This window comes from Zootoca vivipara, chromosome 6 (genome assembly GCF_963506605.1).
Source record: "Zootoca vivipara chromosome 6, rZooViv1.1, whole genome shotgun sequence".
NCBI lineage: Eukaryota > Metazoa > Chordata > Lepidosauria > Squamata > Lacertidae > Zootoca > Zootoca vivipara.
Window position 1 is genome coordinate 7,894,621 of NC_083281.1, and position 17,373 is coordinate 7,911,993.

Genomic DNA, 17,373 nt, shown 5'->3' on the forward strand with positions numbered 1-17,373 from the left:
TATATATATATATATATATATATATATATATATATATATATATATATATGGAACACCCTCCCACCAGATGTCAAAGGGAAAAACAACTGTCTGACTTTTAGAAGACATCTGAAGGCAGTCCTGTTAGGGAAGCTTTTAATGTTTAATAGACTACTATATTTTAATATTTTGTTGGAAGCCACCCAGAGTGGCTGGGGAAACCCAGCCAGATGGGCTGGGTATAAAATAAATATATTATTATTATTATTATTATTATTATTATTATTATTATTATTATTATTATCCTACCTGCCTCTTGTTGAAGGACCCAAGATTAGTGTACATAACACTATGATTCTATGAAATGCTAGAAACTTTTCCAAAATGAAAGGCAGGGGAACCGAAGGTGATGCTTCGTTTGGGGGTGGGGGAATTGTCCCCGATTCGAGGAATGAAACCTAGTGCGTGGGAGAATGCTCTGCTGATGCTCAGAGGTACCCTTTACTCAACGCATTCCCAGCGGTGGAAACTGCAAATACGAAAACCCTCTTGCAGTCCACCCACAGAGCTGAAACAACAGTGACATTTCCCCCTGGGGGGAGAGATGCAATGCTGGAGGCAGAGGAGGCCGGGCGCCAGCAGAGCACATGGCAAATGTAGCCAGAGGCTGCTCCTGTTGCAGAGACGTGGGCGAGGAATGGGAGCAGGGATGGGGTGAGGAAGCTGGAAACGGGTCGTGGAGCAGAGGAGAAAGACGGACAAAAAGGGTGACCCTGCAAGACATGTGCTTTTCTGGCTTGGCTGTCCTCTGGTGTGCAGTCTGTGAAGCGTGCCAAAGCCCCCGCAAGAAGGAAGCCCTCGCTCATAAAAATTATTTGTGCCACAGAGAAAATGGATGGAGAAAAGTTTGCCTCCCTCTCTCCTAACACTAGAACATGTGGACATCTAGTGAAGCTGAATATTGAGAGATCTGGGAGAGAAGTAATCCTCCACGCAGTGCATAGCTGAACTGTGGAACTCTCTTCTGCAGGAGGGAGTGATGGTCGCCGACTTGGATGGCTTAGGAGAGGATTAGACAGATTCATGGGGGAGAAGAGGGCCATTGAAGGCTTTTAGCCACAATGGCTATGTTCTGCCCCCACTGTCGGAGGCAGCTGTGCTTCTGAATCCCAGTTGCTGGGGAGAGATGCCCTTTTGCTCCTGTTTTGCTCCTTCGTTATCCGTTCCTAAACCTAGACAACATCTCAAAAAGCAGAGACATTACCTTGTCAGCAAAGATCTGCATAGTTAAAGCTATGGTTTTCCCAGTAGTGATGTATGGAAGTGAGAGCTGGACCACAAAGAAGGCTGATCCCCGGAGAATTGATGCTTTTGAATTGTGGTGCTGGAGGAGACTCTTGAGAGTCCCATGGACTGCAAGAAGATCAAACCTATCCATTCTGAAGGAAATCAGCCTTGAGTGCTCACTGGAAGGACAGATCCTGAAGCTGAGGGCCTGAGGCTCCAATACTTTGGCTGCCTCATGAGAAGAGAAGACTCCCTGGAAAAGACCCTGATGTTGGGAAAGATGGAGGGCACAAGGAGAAGGGGACGACAGAGGACGAGATGGTTGGACAGTGTTCTCGAAGCTACGAACATGTGTTTGACCAAACTGTGGGAGGCAGTGGAAGACAGGAGTGCCTGGCATGCTCTGGTCCATGGGGTCACGACTAAACAACAACAAACAACAACAACTTTTAACTATGGATCGCTTTGACCCGACTCATGAAAAAGAGGACATGTCCTGGGAAAAGAGGACATATGGCAACCCAACATGTCCTGGGATCCCTCTGCAGAACCTGGAGGGCTCACCTCCCACGCTGCGTTCTGCGAGCCAATTTTGCATCCAGAGAAAGTGGGGGAAAGAGGAATGGAAAGGAAGGGTGCGCGCACCGCCCCCCCCACCCGCCCGGCCCAGGTCGCTCAAGAACGGCTTCTGGCATTGTGCCTTGTATGCATTGAGATTGGGGTGGGGGGGCGGGTCTCCCTTAGACCCACATCCCTCCCACTTCTCAAAGGCTGCGCAGGGGCTGATAAAGGAATGCGCTTCCTCGCACCCTTTTTCTCCTCGCCCCCCCCCGCCCTACTTCGCGCCCTCCCTCTTTCTCCTGGCTTCCCCATTGGCTGCTTCGTAGGTAGCCCTGCGCAATGGTTGGCTGCCTGGCCTGTCACCCTCCCCCCCTCTCTCCCCCCCCCGCCACCTCCAGCCCTCTTTGAATTTGAAACTTGCCTCTGTGTTGCAAAAGCATCAAGTTTCAACCTTGGACTCCCGGAGGCGACGGTCCGGATGCGGAGAGAAAAAGAGAGATCGCGGCCAGCAGGAGCGAACCTTGGCCAAGTTGAGACATTGTCTTTAAATTAAGGGTATCTGCAACATCTGTGGTTGTTTTAAAAAACCAAAAGAATTTGCCTTTTTCTCAAGCGGAACTTTGAGGTTATCGCGTGTGAGAAGAGGCGGATTTGCAGACGGGGTCTTCTTGCTAGGGGACCCTTTTGGAGAAGACCCGGCTGGGTCTGCGGCTCATGTAGAAGGAGCAGACAGACCAGGTAAGAGGCAGAAGGGCGCGCGGGCGCGGGCGCGGGCGCGCCCCGGGGCAGCCGGGTTCCCACGAAACCCGAAGGGCTGGCGACTGGTCAGACTTGGAGTGGCTGGGGTAAGAGCACTTCCTTCTTGTCTAGTTGCCAAGACGGGAGGCTGTAAGCCAGGAAAAATGTGGCTGTGGGGTGGTTTTTGGGTGGTTTGATGATGGTGATGGCTCTGCTTTCTGTAAGATAGTCTATTTTGGAAGGGAGGGAGGGAGGGAGACGAAAGAGAGAGGGAAGGGGGGAAAGAAAGAGGAGGAGAACAAAAGGGAAAGAGTAGAAAAGATAATAGAATTTTAGAGCTAGAAGGGACCCGAGGGTCATCCAGCCCAGCCCGCTGTAATGCAGGAATCTCCACTAAAGCATCCATGACAGGCGGCCATCTAACATCTGCTATGGCCACGAGGTCTTACCCCGCTGTCTCCAGGCATAATACAAACAATAACTGGCATTTCGAAGTATCATCAAATTTTAGAGTTGGAAGGGACCCCAACCCAGGAATCTGCTTTGCCCAACGCAGGGCTCAAACCAGCGACTCTGAGATTGAGAGTCGCCTGCTCTCCCGACTGAGCTGCTATCCCCAGAAGCACTTTAGTGGTTCCGCTGGGGCTGGGAAGGAAGGATAATATCATTCGGTGCCCTTGAAGCAACCAGGCAAGTTTTCATCAAGCTGGCAGGGAACAAATGGAAGCTCATTTCTAAAGAAGAGGGGGCAGAAACATTTTCAAGTTGCAATCAGAGTGCTGGAAAGGACCCCAAACGTTCAGTTGTGGGGTTCCTAAAGTGTGGTCTGTAAACTTCATGCAGGTGGTTCTGAAGATGGGATTTTTAATTGTGGTTTTTATTGCTTCTTTCATTTCCCATGTACAGTAGCTTTTCAATGCAATGCATTTTGAATTCTATGGAATCGCAGTTGCTGCTGCAACAGGCAAAAAAATCTTGAAGTGGTCTGCAAAGACCCTTAGCAATTTCCAAGCGGTCCATGGGGGACGGGGGAGTTTGAAGGTCACTTATCTAGCCCTAAGGCTAGGATAGATTGTTTGCCTGTGCCTATGCCTGCCTAAGGCCTTGCCAATGCAGGGCTGCCTTGAGATGCCTTCTAAAGGTCTGGTAATTGTTGTTCTCTTTGACCTCTGGTGGGAGAGCGTTCCACAGGGTGGGTGCCACTACCGAGAAGGCCCTCTGCTGGGTTACCTGTAACTTGGCTTCTCGTAGCGAGGGAACCGCCAGAAGGCCCTCGGCGCTGGACCTCAGTGTCCGGGCAGAACGATGGAGGTGGAGACACTCCTTCAGGTATACTGGACCGAGTCTGTTTAGGGCTTTCAAGGTCAGCACCAACACTTTGTGCTTGGAAATGTACTGGGAGCCAATGTAGGTCTTTCAGGACCAGGGTTATGTGGTCTCGGCAGCCGCTCCCAGTCACCAGTCTAGCTGCCGCATTCTGGGTTAGTTGTAGTTTCCAGGTCACCTTCAAAGGTAGCCCCACGTAGAGCGCATTGCAGTAGTCCAAGGCAGGGAGTTCCAAAGTATTATGTGGCGCTTGTGCCAATTCAGCTGATTGAAGCAGTATATATAAAAGGGACCTAAGATCCATATGTATGTTTGTGAAAGGAGCAAGCTTCTGCTGATGTGTGTACATGGCGCCTCTGAGCACATACAAAGTGTTTTTACCCCCTGGTTTGGGGGGGGGGAGCATTAAAAAGACACAATGCAAGGACAGTGACTCTGAACATGAGTTTTCCGCTCCAGAGTTACATATTTGCTGCAAACATTAGGAAGCTTAGGAAGGATGCATGTGGGCGGCAGAAAAGGAGAAGAACGTTCAAAATACACAAACACCTTTTTTAAAAAAAATAATAATCTTAAACTCTCACAGATTTGGAGGGGGTCACGTGGCCGGTTGTAATTTGAGTGCAGAACACAAACATGTATATAAACGCAACTGAGTGCGTAAAAATCGCCAGACCCAATTGAAACACCACCTACTGCAATTTATACACAAAATTTAAACGTTAAGAACAGCGTGGAGCAGACAGAATTACCCTCCTCGGTTAGAATTTAGAAAATCACACAATTTAAAACGCGGCATGCTGTTGCGGCCCTGAGTTTAACAGCGGTTGCTAAGGATTTTGCAGGTTCTGCTTTTTCCAGCTTGTCCCCCCCCCCCCGCAAAGGAGTGCCCAGGGCTGAGATCATAATTATGATAATAATCGCCAAAATCAAAAGTAAACACTGTTTTGCATCTGGATATTCATTCGCCGTTTTAATCCTCCCAGCATCAAGTTAAGGTGACCCAAAAGTATGACTCACTGTTTAGCAACCAAGTGCCGATTCCTCTTCTGAGCAAATAATCGCCTCAGGTTGTCCTTTCCAAAACCTTGTCCCTAAATTACATTGGGTGGAGAGGCTTCAGTTGGCTCAAGCCTTTGCATGCCTACTCAGGAGAAAGGCTGACTGCAGCCACACAACACAATCCTAAGGTGTGTTTGCTCTGAATAAAGTCCCAGTTCCATTCATTCATTCATTCATTTCATTCATTTTATTTGTATGCAGCCTTTTGACACACAAAATCATGCTCAGAGCGGCTTACAACAAAGGAACAGAGACCATCAAATGCTACCCCAAAAATATGTGCTAATAAAGTAGCAGAACAATAGAAATGTAAACATTTCATAATAACAACCAGGGCTTTTTTTTTCAGCCAGAACTCACTGGAACTCAGTTCCGGCCCCTGTCAGTTGGGCGCCGTTGCCGTTCTAAGAGAAAGAGAGAGACATTCATGGTGAGTTCCGGCACTTCTTTTTCTAGAAAAATAGCACTGATAACAGCAAAACAGAAAGAATAACATACAAAAAGCCACATTTCAATATTCTTCTTTGGCAAGTCCTCATAGCCAAGTAAGATTATTTTCCATAAACACATGTTTTAACAATGAATCATAGAATCGTAGCGTTGGAAGAGACCACAAGGGCCATCCAGTCCAACCCCATGCCAAGCAGGAAACACCATCAAAGCATTCCTGACAGATGCCTGTCAGGCCTCCGCTTAAAGACCTCCAAAGAAGGATACTCCACCACACTCCTTGGCAGCAAATTCCACTGTCGAACAGCTCTTACTGTCAGGAAGTTCTTCCTAATGTTTAGGTGGATTCTTCTTTCTTGTAGCTTGAATCCATTGCTCCGTGTCCGCTTCTCTGGAACAGCAGAAAACAACCTTCCACCCTCTTCTATATGACATCCTTTTATATATTTGAACATGGCTATCATATCGCCCCTTAACTTTCTCTTCTCCAGGCTAAACATACCCAGCTACCTAAGCCGTTCCTCATAAGGCATTGTTTCCAGGCCTTTGACCATTTTGGTTGCCCTCTTCTGGACACGTTCCAGCTTGTCAGTATCCTTCTTGAACTGTGGTGCCCAGAACTGGACGCAGTATTCCAGGTGAGGTCTGACCAGAGCGGAATACAGTAGTACTATTACTTCCCTTGATCTAGATGCTATACTCCTATTGATGCAGCCCAGAATTGCATTGGATTTTTAAGCTACTGCATCACACTCATGTCAAGTTTGTGGTCTACCAAGACTCCTAGATCCTTTCCACATGTACTGCTCTCAAGCCAGGTGTCAGCCATCCTGTATTTGTGCCTTTCATTTTTTTTGCCCAAGTGTAGTACTTTACATTTCTCCCTGTTAAAATTCATCTTGTTTGCTTTGGCCCAGTTGTCTAATCTGTTAAGGTCATTCTGAAGTGTGATCCTGTCCTCTGGGGTGTTAGCCACCCCTCCTAATTTGGTGTCATCTGCAAACTTGCTCAGGATTCCCTCAAGCCCATCATCCAAGTCATTGATAAAGATGTTGAATAAGATTGGGCCCAAGACAGAACCCTGTGGCACCCCACTAGTCACTACTCTCCAGGATGAGGAGGAGCCATTGATGAGCACCCTTTGGGTTCGGTCAGTAAGCCAGCTACAAATCCACTGAATGTTAGCATTGTCTAGCCCACATTTTACCAGCTTCTTTACAAGAATATCATGGGGCACCTTGTCAAAGGCCTTGCTGAAATCAAGATAGGCTACATACACAGCACTCCCATGAGTCTGTAAGTGACTGTGGAGGCCAATTCTGGATCCACATGTCCTTCCACAGTGGGGACAGAGGTTCCTGGGAGGGAGTTGATCACGGTGAAGGTTTGCCAAGCGTGCCTTCCTCTTAACTCATTTCTCCCTTGTGTCCTGAGTTCAAGTGTCTTCAAAGCCCATGACACCTTTGCTAAAGGCATTTCTCCAACTGGAGCGCTCGCAGGCCTGTGTTTCCCAGTTGTCAGTGTTTATGCTACATTTTTTTTTAGGATTTGCCTTGAGAGAGTCTTTAAACAGCAAAGCAGAAAGAATAACATACAAAAAGCCACATTTCAAAACTATAAATATAACAAGATTACTTGCCCTCCTGCTCTGGAGGGTAGGACTCAAACCCCTGGCTTTAATAATAATAATAATAATAATAATAATAATAATAATAATAATATATTATTTATACCCCGCCCATCTGGCTGGGTTTCCCCAGCCCCTCTGGGCGGCTTCCAACAGAAAAATAAAACACAATAATCTATTAAACATTAAAAGCCTCCCTGAACAGGGCTGCCTTCAAATGTCTTCTAAAAGTCTGGTAGTTGTTTTCCTCTTTGACATCTGTTGGGAGGGCGTTCCACAGGACAGGCGCCACCACCGAGAAGACCCTCTGCCTAGTTCCCTGCAAATTGGCTTCTCGCAATGAGGGAACCACCAGAAGGCCCTCGGTGCTGGACCTCAGTGTCCGGGCAGAATGATGGAGGTGGAGACGCTCCTTCAGGTATACTGGACCGAGGCCATTTAGGGCTTTTAAGGTCAGCACCAACACTTTGAATTGTGCTCGGAAACGTACTGGGAGCCAATGTAGATCTTTCAAGACCGGTGTTATGTGGTCTTGGCAGCCGCTCCAGGCCACCAGTCTAGCTGCCGCATTCTGGATTAGTTGTAGTTTCCGAGTCACCTTCAAGGGTAGCCCCACGTAGAGCGCATTGCAGTAGTACAAGCGGGAGATAACTAGAGCATGCACCACTCTTGCTAGACAGTCTGCGGGCAGGTAGGGTCTCAGCCTGCGTACCAGATGGAGCTGATAGACAAGTTACAAGAAAGGAGATTCCGACTCTGTTGGAGGTTTTTAAGCAGAGGTTGGATGCTTTAGTTGTGATTCCTGCCTTCCAATGTGGCTCGACTAGATGACTCTTTGGGCTCCCTTCCAACTCTAAAGTTCTGTGATTCTAGGATTCTTTTTAAACAACGTTTAAACAAGCTTCACAGTTTCAGTGTTTCAGGTTCACCGCCCATACTCCTCTAGAGGTCTGTTTTATTGCAAATTTGTGGTGGTTTCATGCTTTGGGAGCATGAAGTCACGTTCCCAGTTTCGGTGCTGCTTGCTCCTGCAAGAGATTTGGGGCGGTCACACTGCTTCATTTCCAGTCAGCACATATCCTGCAGCTTCCTGCCGATATATCCTGCGCTCAGAAGAAATCCCCCCTTTAATTGTGTCACCTGTTTTCTGGCTGCACAGGAAAAAGAGGTTCAGGGGTTAAGCTCCAGCGAATGGCCATACAAACTTGTGAGGCGTTCACCTTTAACTCGCCTTCCTGGCCCTCCCGTTGCAAAGAGAGCTTCCAAATTGTGACTCCTGGGTACAAGAAAGTGTGCATGTAATTTATTAACTGGCATACTTTATTCTCCACTCAGGTTTGGGAGCAGAGGGGTCCTCAGGGTGAGGATTCGGGGGTCAAATCCCGACTCCACTCAGATCGCCAAACCTGCTTGGAAAACAAACGCCAGGGCTCAGGAAGGCTGCCACGGGGCGCTGCTTTGCCAACGTGATTTATGGCCCAATCTGTTACGGCGCCTAATATTTCCCTCGCTTGGTGTAACTAATTGGCTCGTTAGCGGGAATATTTATGCCGCTCCAGAGCACGGCAAGTTGCCCTCCCATGGAACAGCCTCCTCCTTCAATTGTCAGTCTGCACTTGCAATCCAAGCCGGGTTTTCCAGAAAACTCAACTTTGCCAGCAGCACACTCGCAGAAGGGTTCGTTCCCACAATCGGTTTGGAATCATAGAAGTGTGTGGTGCTCGAGAGATCCGCTAGTCCAACCCCCTGCTTGCTGCAGGGCCTCCATTGCAACCACAACATCCCTGGCAGAGGGCCAATCACCTCCCAAGAAAGCCTGTTCCGTTGTTGAACAGCTAATAATTATTATTATTATTATTATTTATTTGTATCCCGCCTTCCCTGGCTAAAGCCAGGCTCAGAGCGGCTAACAACAGGTAAAAATAGCACAGTGTACATAAAATCACTACGAACATGAGTTTGACCAGACTGCGGCAGGCAGTGGAAGACATGAGTGCCTGGCGTGCTATGGTCCATGGGGTCATGAAGAGTCGGACACGACAAAATGACTAAACAGCAGCAACAACAACATAAAATCACACAGTCAATTACTTAAAATACGTAAATACGTTCTAGAATCAATTCAATGACAAACCTAGACAACCATGACAAACCTAGACAGCATCTTAAAAAGCAGAGACATCACCTTGCCGACAAAGGTCCGTATAGTTAAAGCTATGGTTTTCCCAGTAGTGATGTATGGAAGTGAGAGCTGGACCATAAAGAAGGCTGATCGCCGAAGAATCGATGCTTTTGAATTATGGTGCTGGAGGAGACTCTTGAGAGTCCCATGGACTGCAAGAAGATCAAACCTATCCATTCTGAAGGAAATCAGCCCTGAGTGCTCACTGGAAGGATAGATCCTGAAGCTGAGGCTCCAATACTTTGGCCACCTCATGAGAAGAGAAGACTCCCTGGAAAAGACCCTGATGTTGGGAAAGATGGAGGGCACAAGGAGAAGGGGACAACAGAGGACGAGATGGTTGGACAGTGTTCTCGAAGCTACGAACATGAGTTTGACTAAACAACTAAACAACAACAGAATCAATTCAGAATCAAATTAATGGCAACCATCGGGTTAGAGTTCTATGAAGATTACAGAAGGAGAGAGGGGTCAGACTGTGCCTTGGCCAAAGGCCTGGTGGAACAGCTCTATCTTGCAGGCCCTGCAAAAAGATGTCAAGTCCCGCAGGGCCCTAGTCCCTTGTGACAGAGAGTTCCACCAGATTGGGGCCACGGCCAAAAATCCCTGGCTCTGGTCGAGGCCAGCCTAACCTCCCTGTGGCCTGGAATCTCCAATATGTTTTTATTTGAAGACCGTAAGGTCCTCCGTGGGACATACCAGGAGAGGTATGTCCTGGAGTCTCCTTCTTTGGAGGTCTTTAAGCAGAGGCTTGACAGCCATATGTCAAGAATGCTTTGATGGTGTTTCCTGCTTGGCAGGGGGTTGGACTGGATGGCCCTTGTGGTCTCTTCCAACTCTATGATTCTAGGTGGCCCCGTGGGTCCGAGGGTCCTAGGCCGTATAGGGCTTTGAAGGTTAAAACCAGCACCATAAACCCGATCCTGTACTCCACCAGGAGCCAGTGCAGCTGGTATAGCACTGGGCGAACGTGATCCCGCAGTGGGGATCCCATAAGGAGTCTCGCCGCGGCATTCTGCACCTGCTGGAGTTTCTGGGTCAGTCTCAAGGGCAGCCCCACGTAGAGTGAGTTACAGTAATCAAGCCTGGTGGTGACAGTGGCTTGGATCACAGTGGCTAGGTCAGGGGGAGAGAGGTAAGGAGCCAACTGCTCTTGTCATTGGAGGAGCGTTTCTTAACGTTCAGCCAAAATCTGCTGGGTGCTACAGAATTCTCCATGGGGAACTCTATAAGCGCAGCCGATCCCAGCAAACAACAGCACTCAAAGCCAGTGCCTATCAGCTGATCGGTGCCGACTCAAAGCCCTTGGCTGTGGTGCAGAATTTCTACAGGGGGCACCACAGCACAGCCGGTCCCAGTAGCCAAAGCAGAATCTGAAGGCAGTAAACCGCCCATCAGGGATCGTCCCTGACTTCAAGCCTGCTGGGATCAGCTGCATAATAATAATAATAATAATAATAATAATAATAATAATAATAATAATAATAATAATTTATTTATACCCCGCCCATCTGGCTGGGTTTCCCCAGCCACTCTGGGCGGCTTCCAACAGAAAAATAATCTATTGAACATTAAAAGCCTCCCTGAACAGGGCTGCCTTCATATGTCTTCTAAAAGTCTGGTACAGTAGTTGTTTTCCTCTTTGACATCTGTTGGGAGGGCGTTCCGCAGGGCAGGCGCCACCACCGAGAAGGCCCTCTCTTGCCACTACGAGATTCCGTAGTGCAGCCGATCCCTGCAGGGAGCAGAGCTTGAAGTCTATAGACCAGGCTCACCTCAGATGAAAAGGAGACCCATCAAATTGGGTCCTCAATACTGGATACATACAGAGCTCTAGTCCTACCCCCCAAAACGAACTTAATTCATGATCAGTTCCACTGGGGTTGCTTTCAAGGGAAGGTTCAGAGATCTTTGAACGAATTCAGCAAACTCGTTCATTCAGCCCTCGTTCCTTGGGACAAACCACACGCATCTGGGTTTGGCAAAAGTACGGATGGAGGTGGTCACCGCAGAAAACAACATTGAGGCCTCCTTCTTTATCTTTCCAGTCTGCTCCTACTCCTCCTTCCCTCCATCTCTCTTCCACAAGCTGATCCGTAAATTATTCAGGTCCTCTGTACGGCTGTATGAAAAATTTATCCTCTTGGCAAGAGAGATGGCAATGTACAGCAGGGTCTCTGGTTGCAAGCGACAGGAGCCAGCCGTCGCTCCGGTAATTGAGCCCAAAAGAGAGGTGTTGACCGAGTGCGGCTTCTGAAAGGAAGCTGGAATCATAGAATTGTCAAGGTGGAAGGCACCCTGAGAGTCATCTAGTCCAGCCCCCTGCAAGTTGTAGTTGTTGTTTCTTCAACGTATTAGTTGCTGACTACGAAAAGAGGAGGATCATAGCTGTTGGCACCTGTCTGTCTCAAGAGGCAATGGAGTGCACCTGCAGGGGTGAAGTCAAACCGCTGGAGAATCACAGCACCTGCTGTGGCTGTAGAGCCCAGTAATTTGTAACTGCTGTCACCTGTGTTAGCAGCACTGAAGTGACCTCCCTGGGGTGTGTGTTTGGAGGTCCTGGAGTGCTCAAATGACAGATAGATAGTCAAAGCTGTGGGGAAATGTGGGAGAATCGTACGTTGAAAATGTTGTCCATTGGAATAAAAGAAAATGATCATAAAGTAATTTGGAGGTGGTATATAACACCAGTCAGATTAAATCAAATAAACAAGGATTATTTGGTGTTATGTTGGAGGGGATGCCAGGAAACAGGGAATTGTGTTCACATGTGGTGGGGGTGTAAATATGTACAATATTTTGGGCAAAGGGTGTTTAAGGATACTGTATAACAGAAATCACTGGGTTAAAGCTGACCAAAAATCCAGAGGTAGCATTACTATCAATTTACGATGGGGTGGAAGGTTCGCAGAAGGCAACCCAGACATCTGAAGGCAGCCCTGTTTAGGGAAGTTTTTAATGTTTGATGTTTCATCCCATTATTACTATTACTATTACTATTATGATGATGATGTTGGGAGCCACCCAGAGTGGCTGGGGAAACCCAGCCAGATGGGTGGGCTATAAATAAGTGGTGGTGGTGGTGGTTGTTTAATAATAATAATAATAATAATAATAATAATAATAATAATAATAATAATAATGTCTGTGTGCTCTTGCCTTTTCCAGAAAAGATGGACACTTTCAGCACCAAGAATCTGGCTCTGCAAGCTCAGAAGAAGCTTCTGAGCAAGATGGCGTCCAAAAACATAGCCAGCATCTTCATTGATGACACCAGCAGTGACATCCTGGACGAACTGTACCGGGTCACCAAGGAGTACACGAGGAACCGCAAGGAAGCCCAGAAGATCATCAAGAACCTGATCAAGGTGGTCATGAAGCTGGGTGTCCTCTACCGCAACGGACAGTTCAATGCAGACGAGCTGGCCCTCATGGACCGCTTCCGGAAGAAGTTGCACACTTTGGCCATGACCGCCGTCAGCTTCTACCAGATAGACTTCACCTTCGACCGGCGGGTCCTGTCCAACATGCTCAAGGAGTGCTCCGAGTTGCTCCACCAGGCGGTCAACACCCACCTGACGGCCAAGTCCCACTCGCGCATCAACCACGTCTTCAACCACTTTGCGGACTACGAGTTCCTCTCGGCCCTCTACGGGTCTTCCGAGCCTTACCGCATGCACCTGCAGAGGATCTGCGAAGGGCTCAACCAAATGCTTGATGAAGGGAACATCTGAGAGCCCAGCCTGCCAACTTTCAGAAAGCTTTTGGTGTTGGCGAGGGAATATCAGGAGATGGTTGTTGATTTTGGTGGCCTCCACTTAGACTTCTCCATGCTGTACGGCACAAAGCATCTTGTGGTCTTTTGGTATTCGGCTTGGTAATGCTTAAGGGCTTGTGGGGAGGGTGTTGTTCCTGGTTCAAATGTTCTGTCCTCCTCCACCACCTCATCTGGGAATGTTAAGGCTAGTAGGAAAGGATATATTGATTAAGTATTATCTTTTCTTCACTCACGTTAGTGAGTCATGTAGCAGAGCAGATCCCTCTCAATACAGCAGGAAGCTAGTTTGCAGATTCATTTGAATCTCTTTAGTCAAGTAATCCAATTTGGCTTGGCCAGATGGATTATTCCTGGTGTCCCCTTCGATCCCTCTTAAAAGACACAAGAGCCTTTCCTTAAAAGTAACAAGAAGTTTATTCACATTCAGTTCACAGTATGATCCCTGAAGGCAGACTTTAGCTTGTACGTAGTTACAGAACACAGTGTGAGTTCATCCCTTATGGGGATTGAGCCCATGTGCTGCTGGCTGAGAGCCAGCAGACAGCAAAAATACATTAAGAGAACAGCATCAAGAGAAGAAAATGGCTGTAGGAGAGCAGCATCGCAGCAAGAGAGAGACAGACTGGCTGTGTGACTCGGCTCTTTTATGGAGTCAGTCAGGGCCGCACCCATCTCCCAGGTGAAATGCAGGGGGGGGAGCTCCAGACCAGTGGAACAGGAAGTTATACTGACTGGAGTAACACCCCCTGCTTGTGCCCACTCTAGGGAAACAAGGAATGTTGTATTGGACTGCGCCAATGGATCACATCCCACACCTCATTCCCGCGAAATGAAGTGGTTTTGCAAAGACCTTCCCTTACCACCAGATGGAAGCTGGGTCTGAATCCGGCCTTCTCCAAAGCAGGTGGTTTGTTTTACAGGGTCATCAGGCTGAAAGACTCCCTAGCTTAGCATCCTGATTCCAACAGCGGACAGGCAGGTGGTTTGGGGAAGCTCTCGTGGCAATTTGAGCTAAGAAGTTGTCACACCCCTTCCTCTTCCTAAACACTGCAGGGTGGGAGGAAAGATTTATTCAGCCCTGCAGCTTGGCAGCACTTACTCAGATACAGTGGTACCTTGGTTTACAACCATAATCCGTTCTGGAGGTCTGGTTGTAAACCAAAACAAGTTGTAACCCAAGGCGCGCTTTCACCAATGGGACCTCCCAAAAAAATATATGGGTTGCAATCCAAAAAAAGGGACACGCACTTCCGGGTTTGACATGGTTGTAATCCAAAACGGTTGTAATCCAAGACGGTTGCAAACCGAGGTACCACTGTATCTTTGGCCAGTTCACAAGCCAGGCAATCCCATTCCTTGGTCCTCATTCCTTCATGAATTTGGTCGACCCTTTTTAAGGGTGTCTGAAGGTCACGGCATTGCAATCAGAGCGAAAGTATACCTAGCACTGTGCTAGTTTGGTTTGGCAATCTCTGAACTACACCTGGAAGCAGTTCCCAGAATTTCTAGGTGAACAGAATGTGAATTAAGTTCATTTTGGGGTATAATCTGGAACAATTTCAGGGTCATCTTCAAGTTTATTCTTTTACATGTGTTGTTGAGTTTTGTTTTGTTTTGTTTTTTACTCTTTAGACTCTTTGAGCCTTTAAGCTCACAGATCATAATTGTCGGGGGAAATAAATTAAACCATCCACATTCCACTGTGTGTCTTTTGGTATTTTCGTCATCTTCTAGAGCAGGCATCCCCAGACTTCGGCCCTCCAGATGTTTTGGACTACAATTCCCACCATCCCTGAACATGTTGTATGTTGGATATGTGATTTGTTGTTGTTGTTTAGTCGTTCATTAGTGTCCGACTCTTCGTGACCCCATGGACCATAGCACGCCAGGCACTCCTGTCTTCCACTCCCTTCCGCAGTTTGGTCAGACTCATGTTGGTAGCTTCAAGAACAATGGCCAACCATCTCGTCCTCTGTCATCCCCTTCTCCTAGTGCCCTCCATCTTTCCCAACATCAGGGTCTTTTCCAGGGAGGCTTCTCTTCTCATGAGGTGGCCAAGTATTGGAGCCTCAGCTTCAGGATCTGTCCTTCCAGTGAGCACTCAGGGCTGATTTCCTTCAGAATGGATAGGTTTGATCTTCTTGCAGTCCATGGGACTCTCAAGAGTCTTCTCCAGCACCATATGTGATTGTAAAACTGTAATTTGAAAAAACTAAAATAATAATAATGATGATGATAATAAATAAAGATTTACATTGGGATCTGCTGCCCCTGTGAACCCTGCCTCCTGAGGTGGTTGCCTCACCTTGCCTCATGGGTGGGCCGGCCCTATTGGGAAGATATTCCTGGACTAAAGCCGACCCTTTAAGCCCAGGCGGTCTCCCTTCTAAAAATGAAGCAAGTCAAAGCGGAGCTTGCTCATCTCCCAGAATCTTGGAGCATCTTCCTTCCACACCCCACCAGCTGCAGGCGAACGCCGAGCAGCTGGAGCATTGGCAGCGAGAGGAAGCGCCACAGAATGACAGGTGATTGACGCTGCCAAGGAAGGAGGCCAGAGATGCAGCAGCAATCCCTTTCCACTCGTTAGTCAGCAACCGGCTGAGCGCCTCGTTAATTACATGCCAAGGAAAGCGGTCCTCATAGAAAGGACGGGTGCTCACGGCGAAACACAGGAAGATTCCTTACCCGGTCAGACCAAAGCTACCTCCACTGATTATAAAGAGCATGGTGCTAGTCATGCCAAGGTTGCAGGTTCGAGCTGCATATTCCTGCACTGCAAGGGGTTGGATTGGATGACAGTCAGGGTCCCTGCCAACTCTACAATTCTATGGTTCTATCTGTCCAAGAGGCTAATCTTCCCTCGGTAGAATTACGGAGCTGGCATTGGACACTTAACTATTGGCTTCGCCTAAACTCAAATCCCCCCCAGTCTAATATCCCTAGTGCTGCAAGATTGTCATAAGAGCGCCTGGACTAAAATTGTCTATCAGACACTTCACTCTCGTGGTTTATCACAACAGCTACTCACTTTGGGTTTTAGTAAAGCAAACAGTCTAATTGGTCAGCGCCTAAATAATATTGAAGGGGGGCGGGGGGCGCTGTGGTCTAAACCACAGAGCCTAGGGCTTGCTGATCAGGTCGGCGGTTTGAATCCCTGCGACGGGGTGAGCTCCTGTTGCTTGGTCCCTGCATCTGCCCACCTAGCAGTTCGAAAGCACCTCAAAGTGCAAGTAGATAAATAGGTACTGCTCCGGCGGGAAAGTAAATGGTGTTTCCGTGTGCTGCTATGGTTCGAGAGCCAGTGTGGTGTAGTGGTTAAGAGTGGTAGACTCATAATCTGGGGAACCGGGTTCGCGTCTCCGGTCCTCCACATGCAGCTGCTGGGTGACCTTGGGCTAGTCACACTTCTCTGAAGTCTCTCAGCCCCACTCACCTCACAGGGTGTCTGTTGTGGGGGAGGAAGGGAAAGGAGAATGTTAGCCGCTTTGAGACTCCTTCGGGTAGTGATAAAACGGGATATCAAATCCAAACTCTTCTTCTTCTTCTTCGCCAGAAACGGCTTAGCCATGCTGGCCACATGACCCGGAAGCTGTACGCCAGCTCCCTTGGCCAATAAAGCGAGATGACGCCGCAACCCCAGAGTCGTCCGCAACTGGACCTAATGGCCAGGGGTCCCTTTACCTTTAAATGATATCGAGCGTCAGAACAACTTGGCCACAATAAGGAAATTTTACCCATGTTATGACCATTTTCCATCTTCCCATTTCAACTCTCTGGTACCCTATCTGCATAACCTAGCAATTCTAAAACTTTTACTCTCGCAAGATTGAATGTCTTGCCCCTTGGCTGTACTTGAGGGTAAGATTCCAACAGATTCCACACAAAAAACGCTTATGTCCCTGTGGAGATGGCAGTACCAAATCGGTGGCGCATGCCCTTCTGGCTTGCCCTCTTTATAAAGACTTGAGGAATGAGATTATCACCCCTCTTTTATTGTCCATTCTGGGTCGCCCAGCCACTGCCATAGTGTCCTTTCTCTGGGCAGATCAAGATGAGCAGGTGACAGCAAAGGTGGCAAGGTTTTTAGCTGGGGCAATCAGAATAACATCCACTATTTGGATATGCATTTTACATAATTGACTTTTTATTTCTATTCTTTTGTATATTGTATTGTTGTTCTATTGCTATGGCCGATAGCTGACGCAAATAAAGATGCATTCATTCCTTCATTCTGTCCAACCCAGCATAGAGGCACAGAAGCAGCCGTTCCACACCATGCCGAACACCCAATTTGTTTTTCCCCCTGTGAACTGGTATTCAGAAGCAGGCACCTGGCCTGGGAGGGCAGGGCCCGGACTGACTCCAGCTACAAAAGCTGAGGAT

General features: G+C 48.0%; 1 protein-coding gene across 1 annotated transcript; it reads left to right on the plus strand.

Moving 5' to 3' along the window:
* Nucleotides 1-2,274: 2,274 nt before the first annotated feature.
* On the plus strand, nucleotides 2,275-14,685 carry TNFAIP8L1 (TNF alpha induced protein 8 like 1). Its single transcript, XM_035120124.2, has 2 exons — nucleotides 2,275-2,565; nucleotides 12,381-14,685. The coding sequence occupies exon 2, from the start codon at nucleotides 12,386-12,388 to the stop codon at nucleotides 12,944-12,946; it is 561 nt and encodes a 186-aa protein (XP_034976015.2). The 5' UTR covers nucleotides 2,275-2,565; nucleotides 12,381-12,385; the 3' UTR covers nucleotides 12,947-14,685.
* The last annotated feature ends 2,688 nt before the right edge of the window (nucleotides 14,686-17,373 follow it).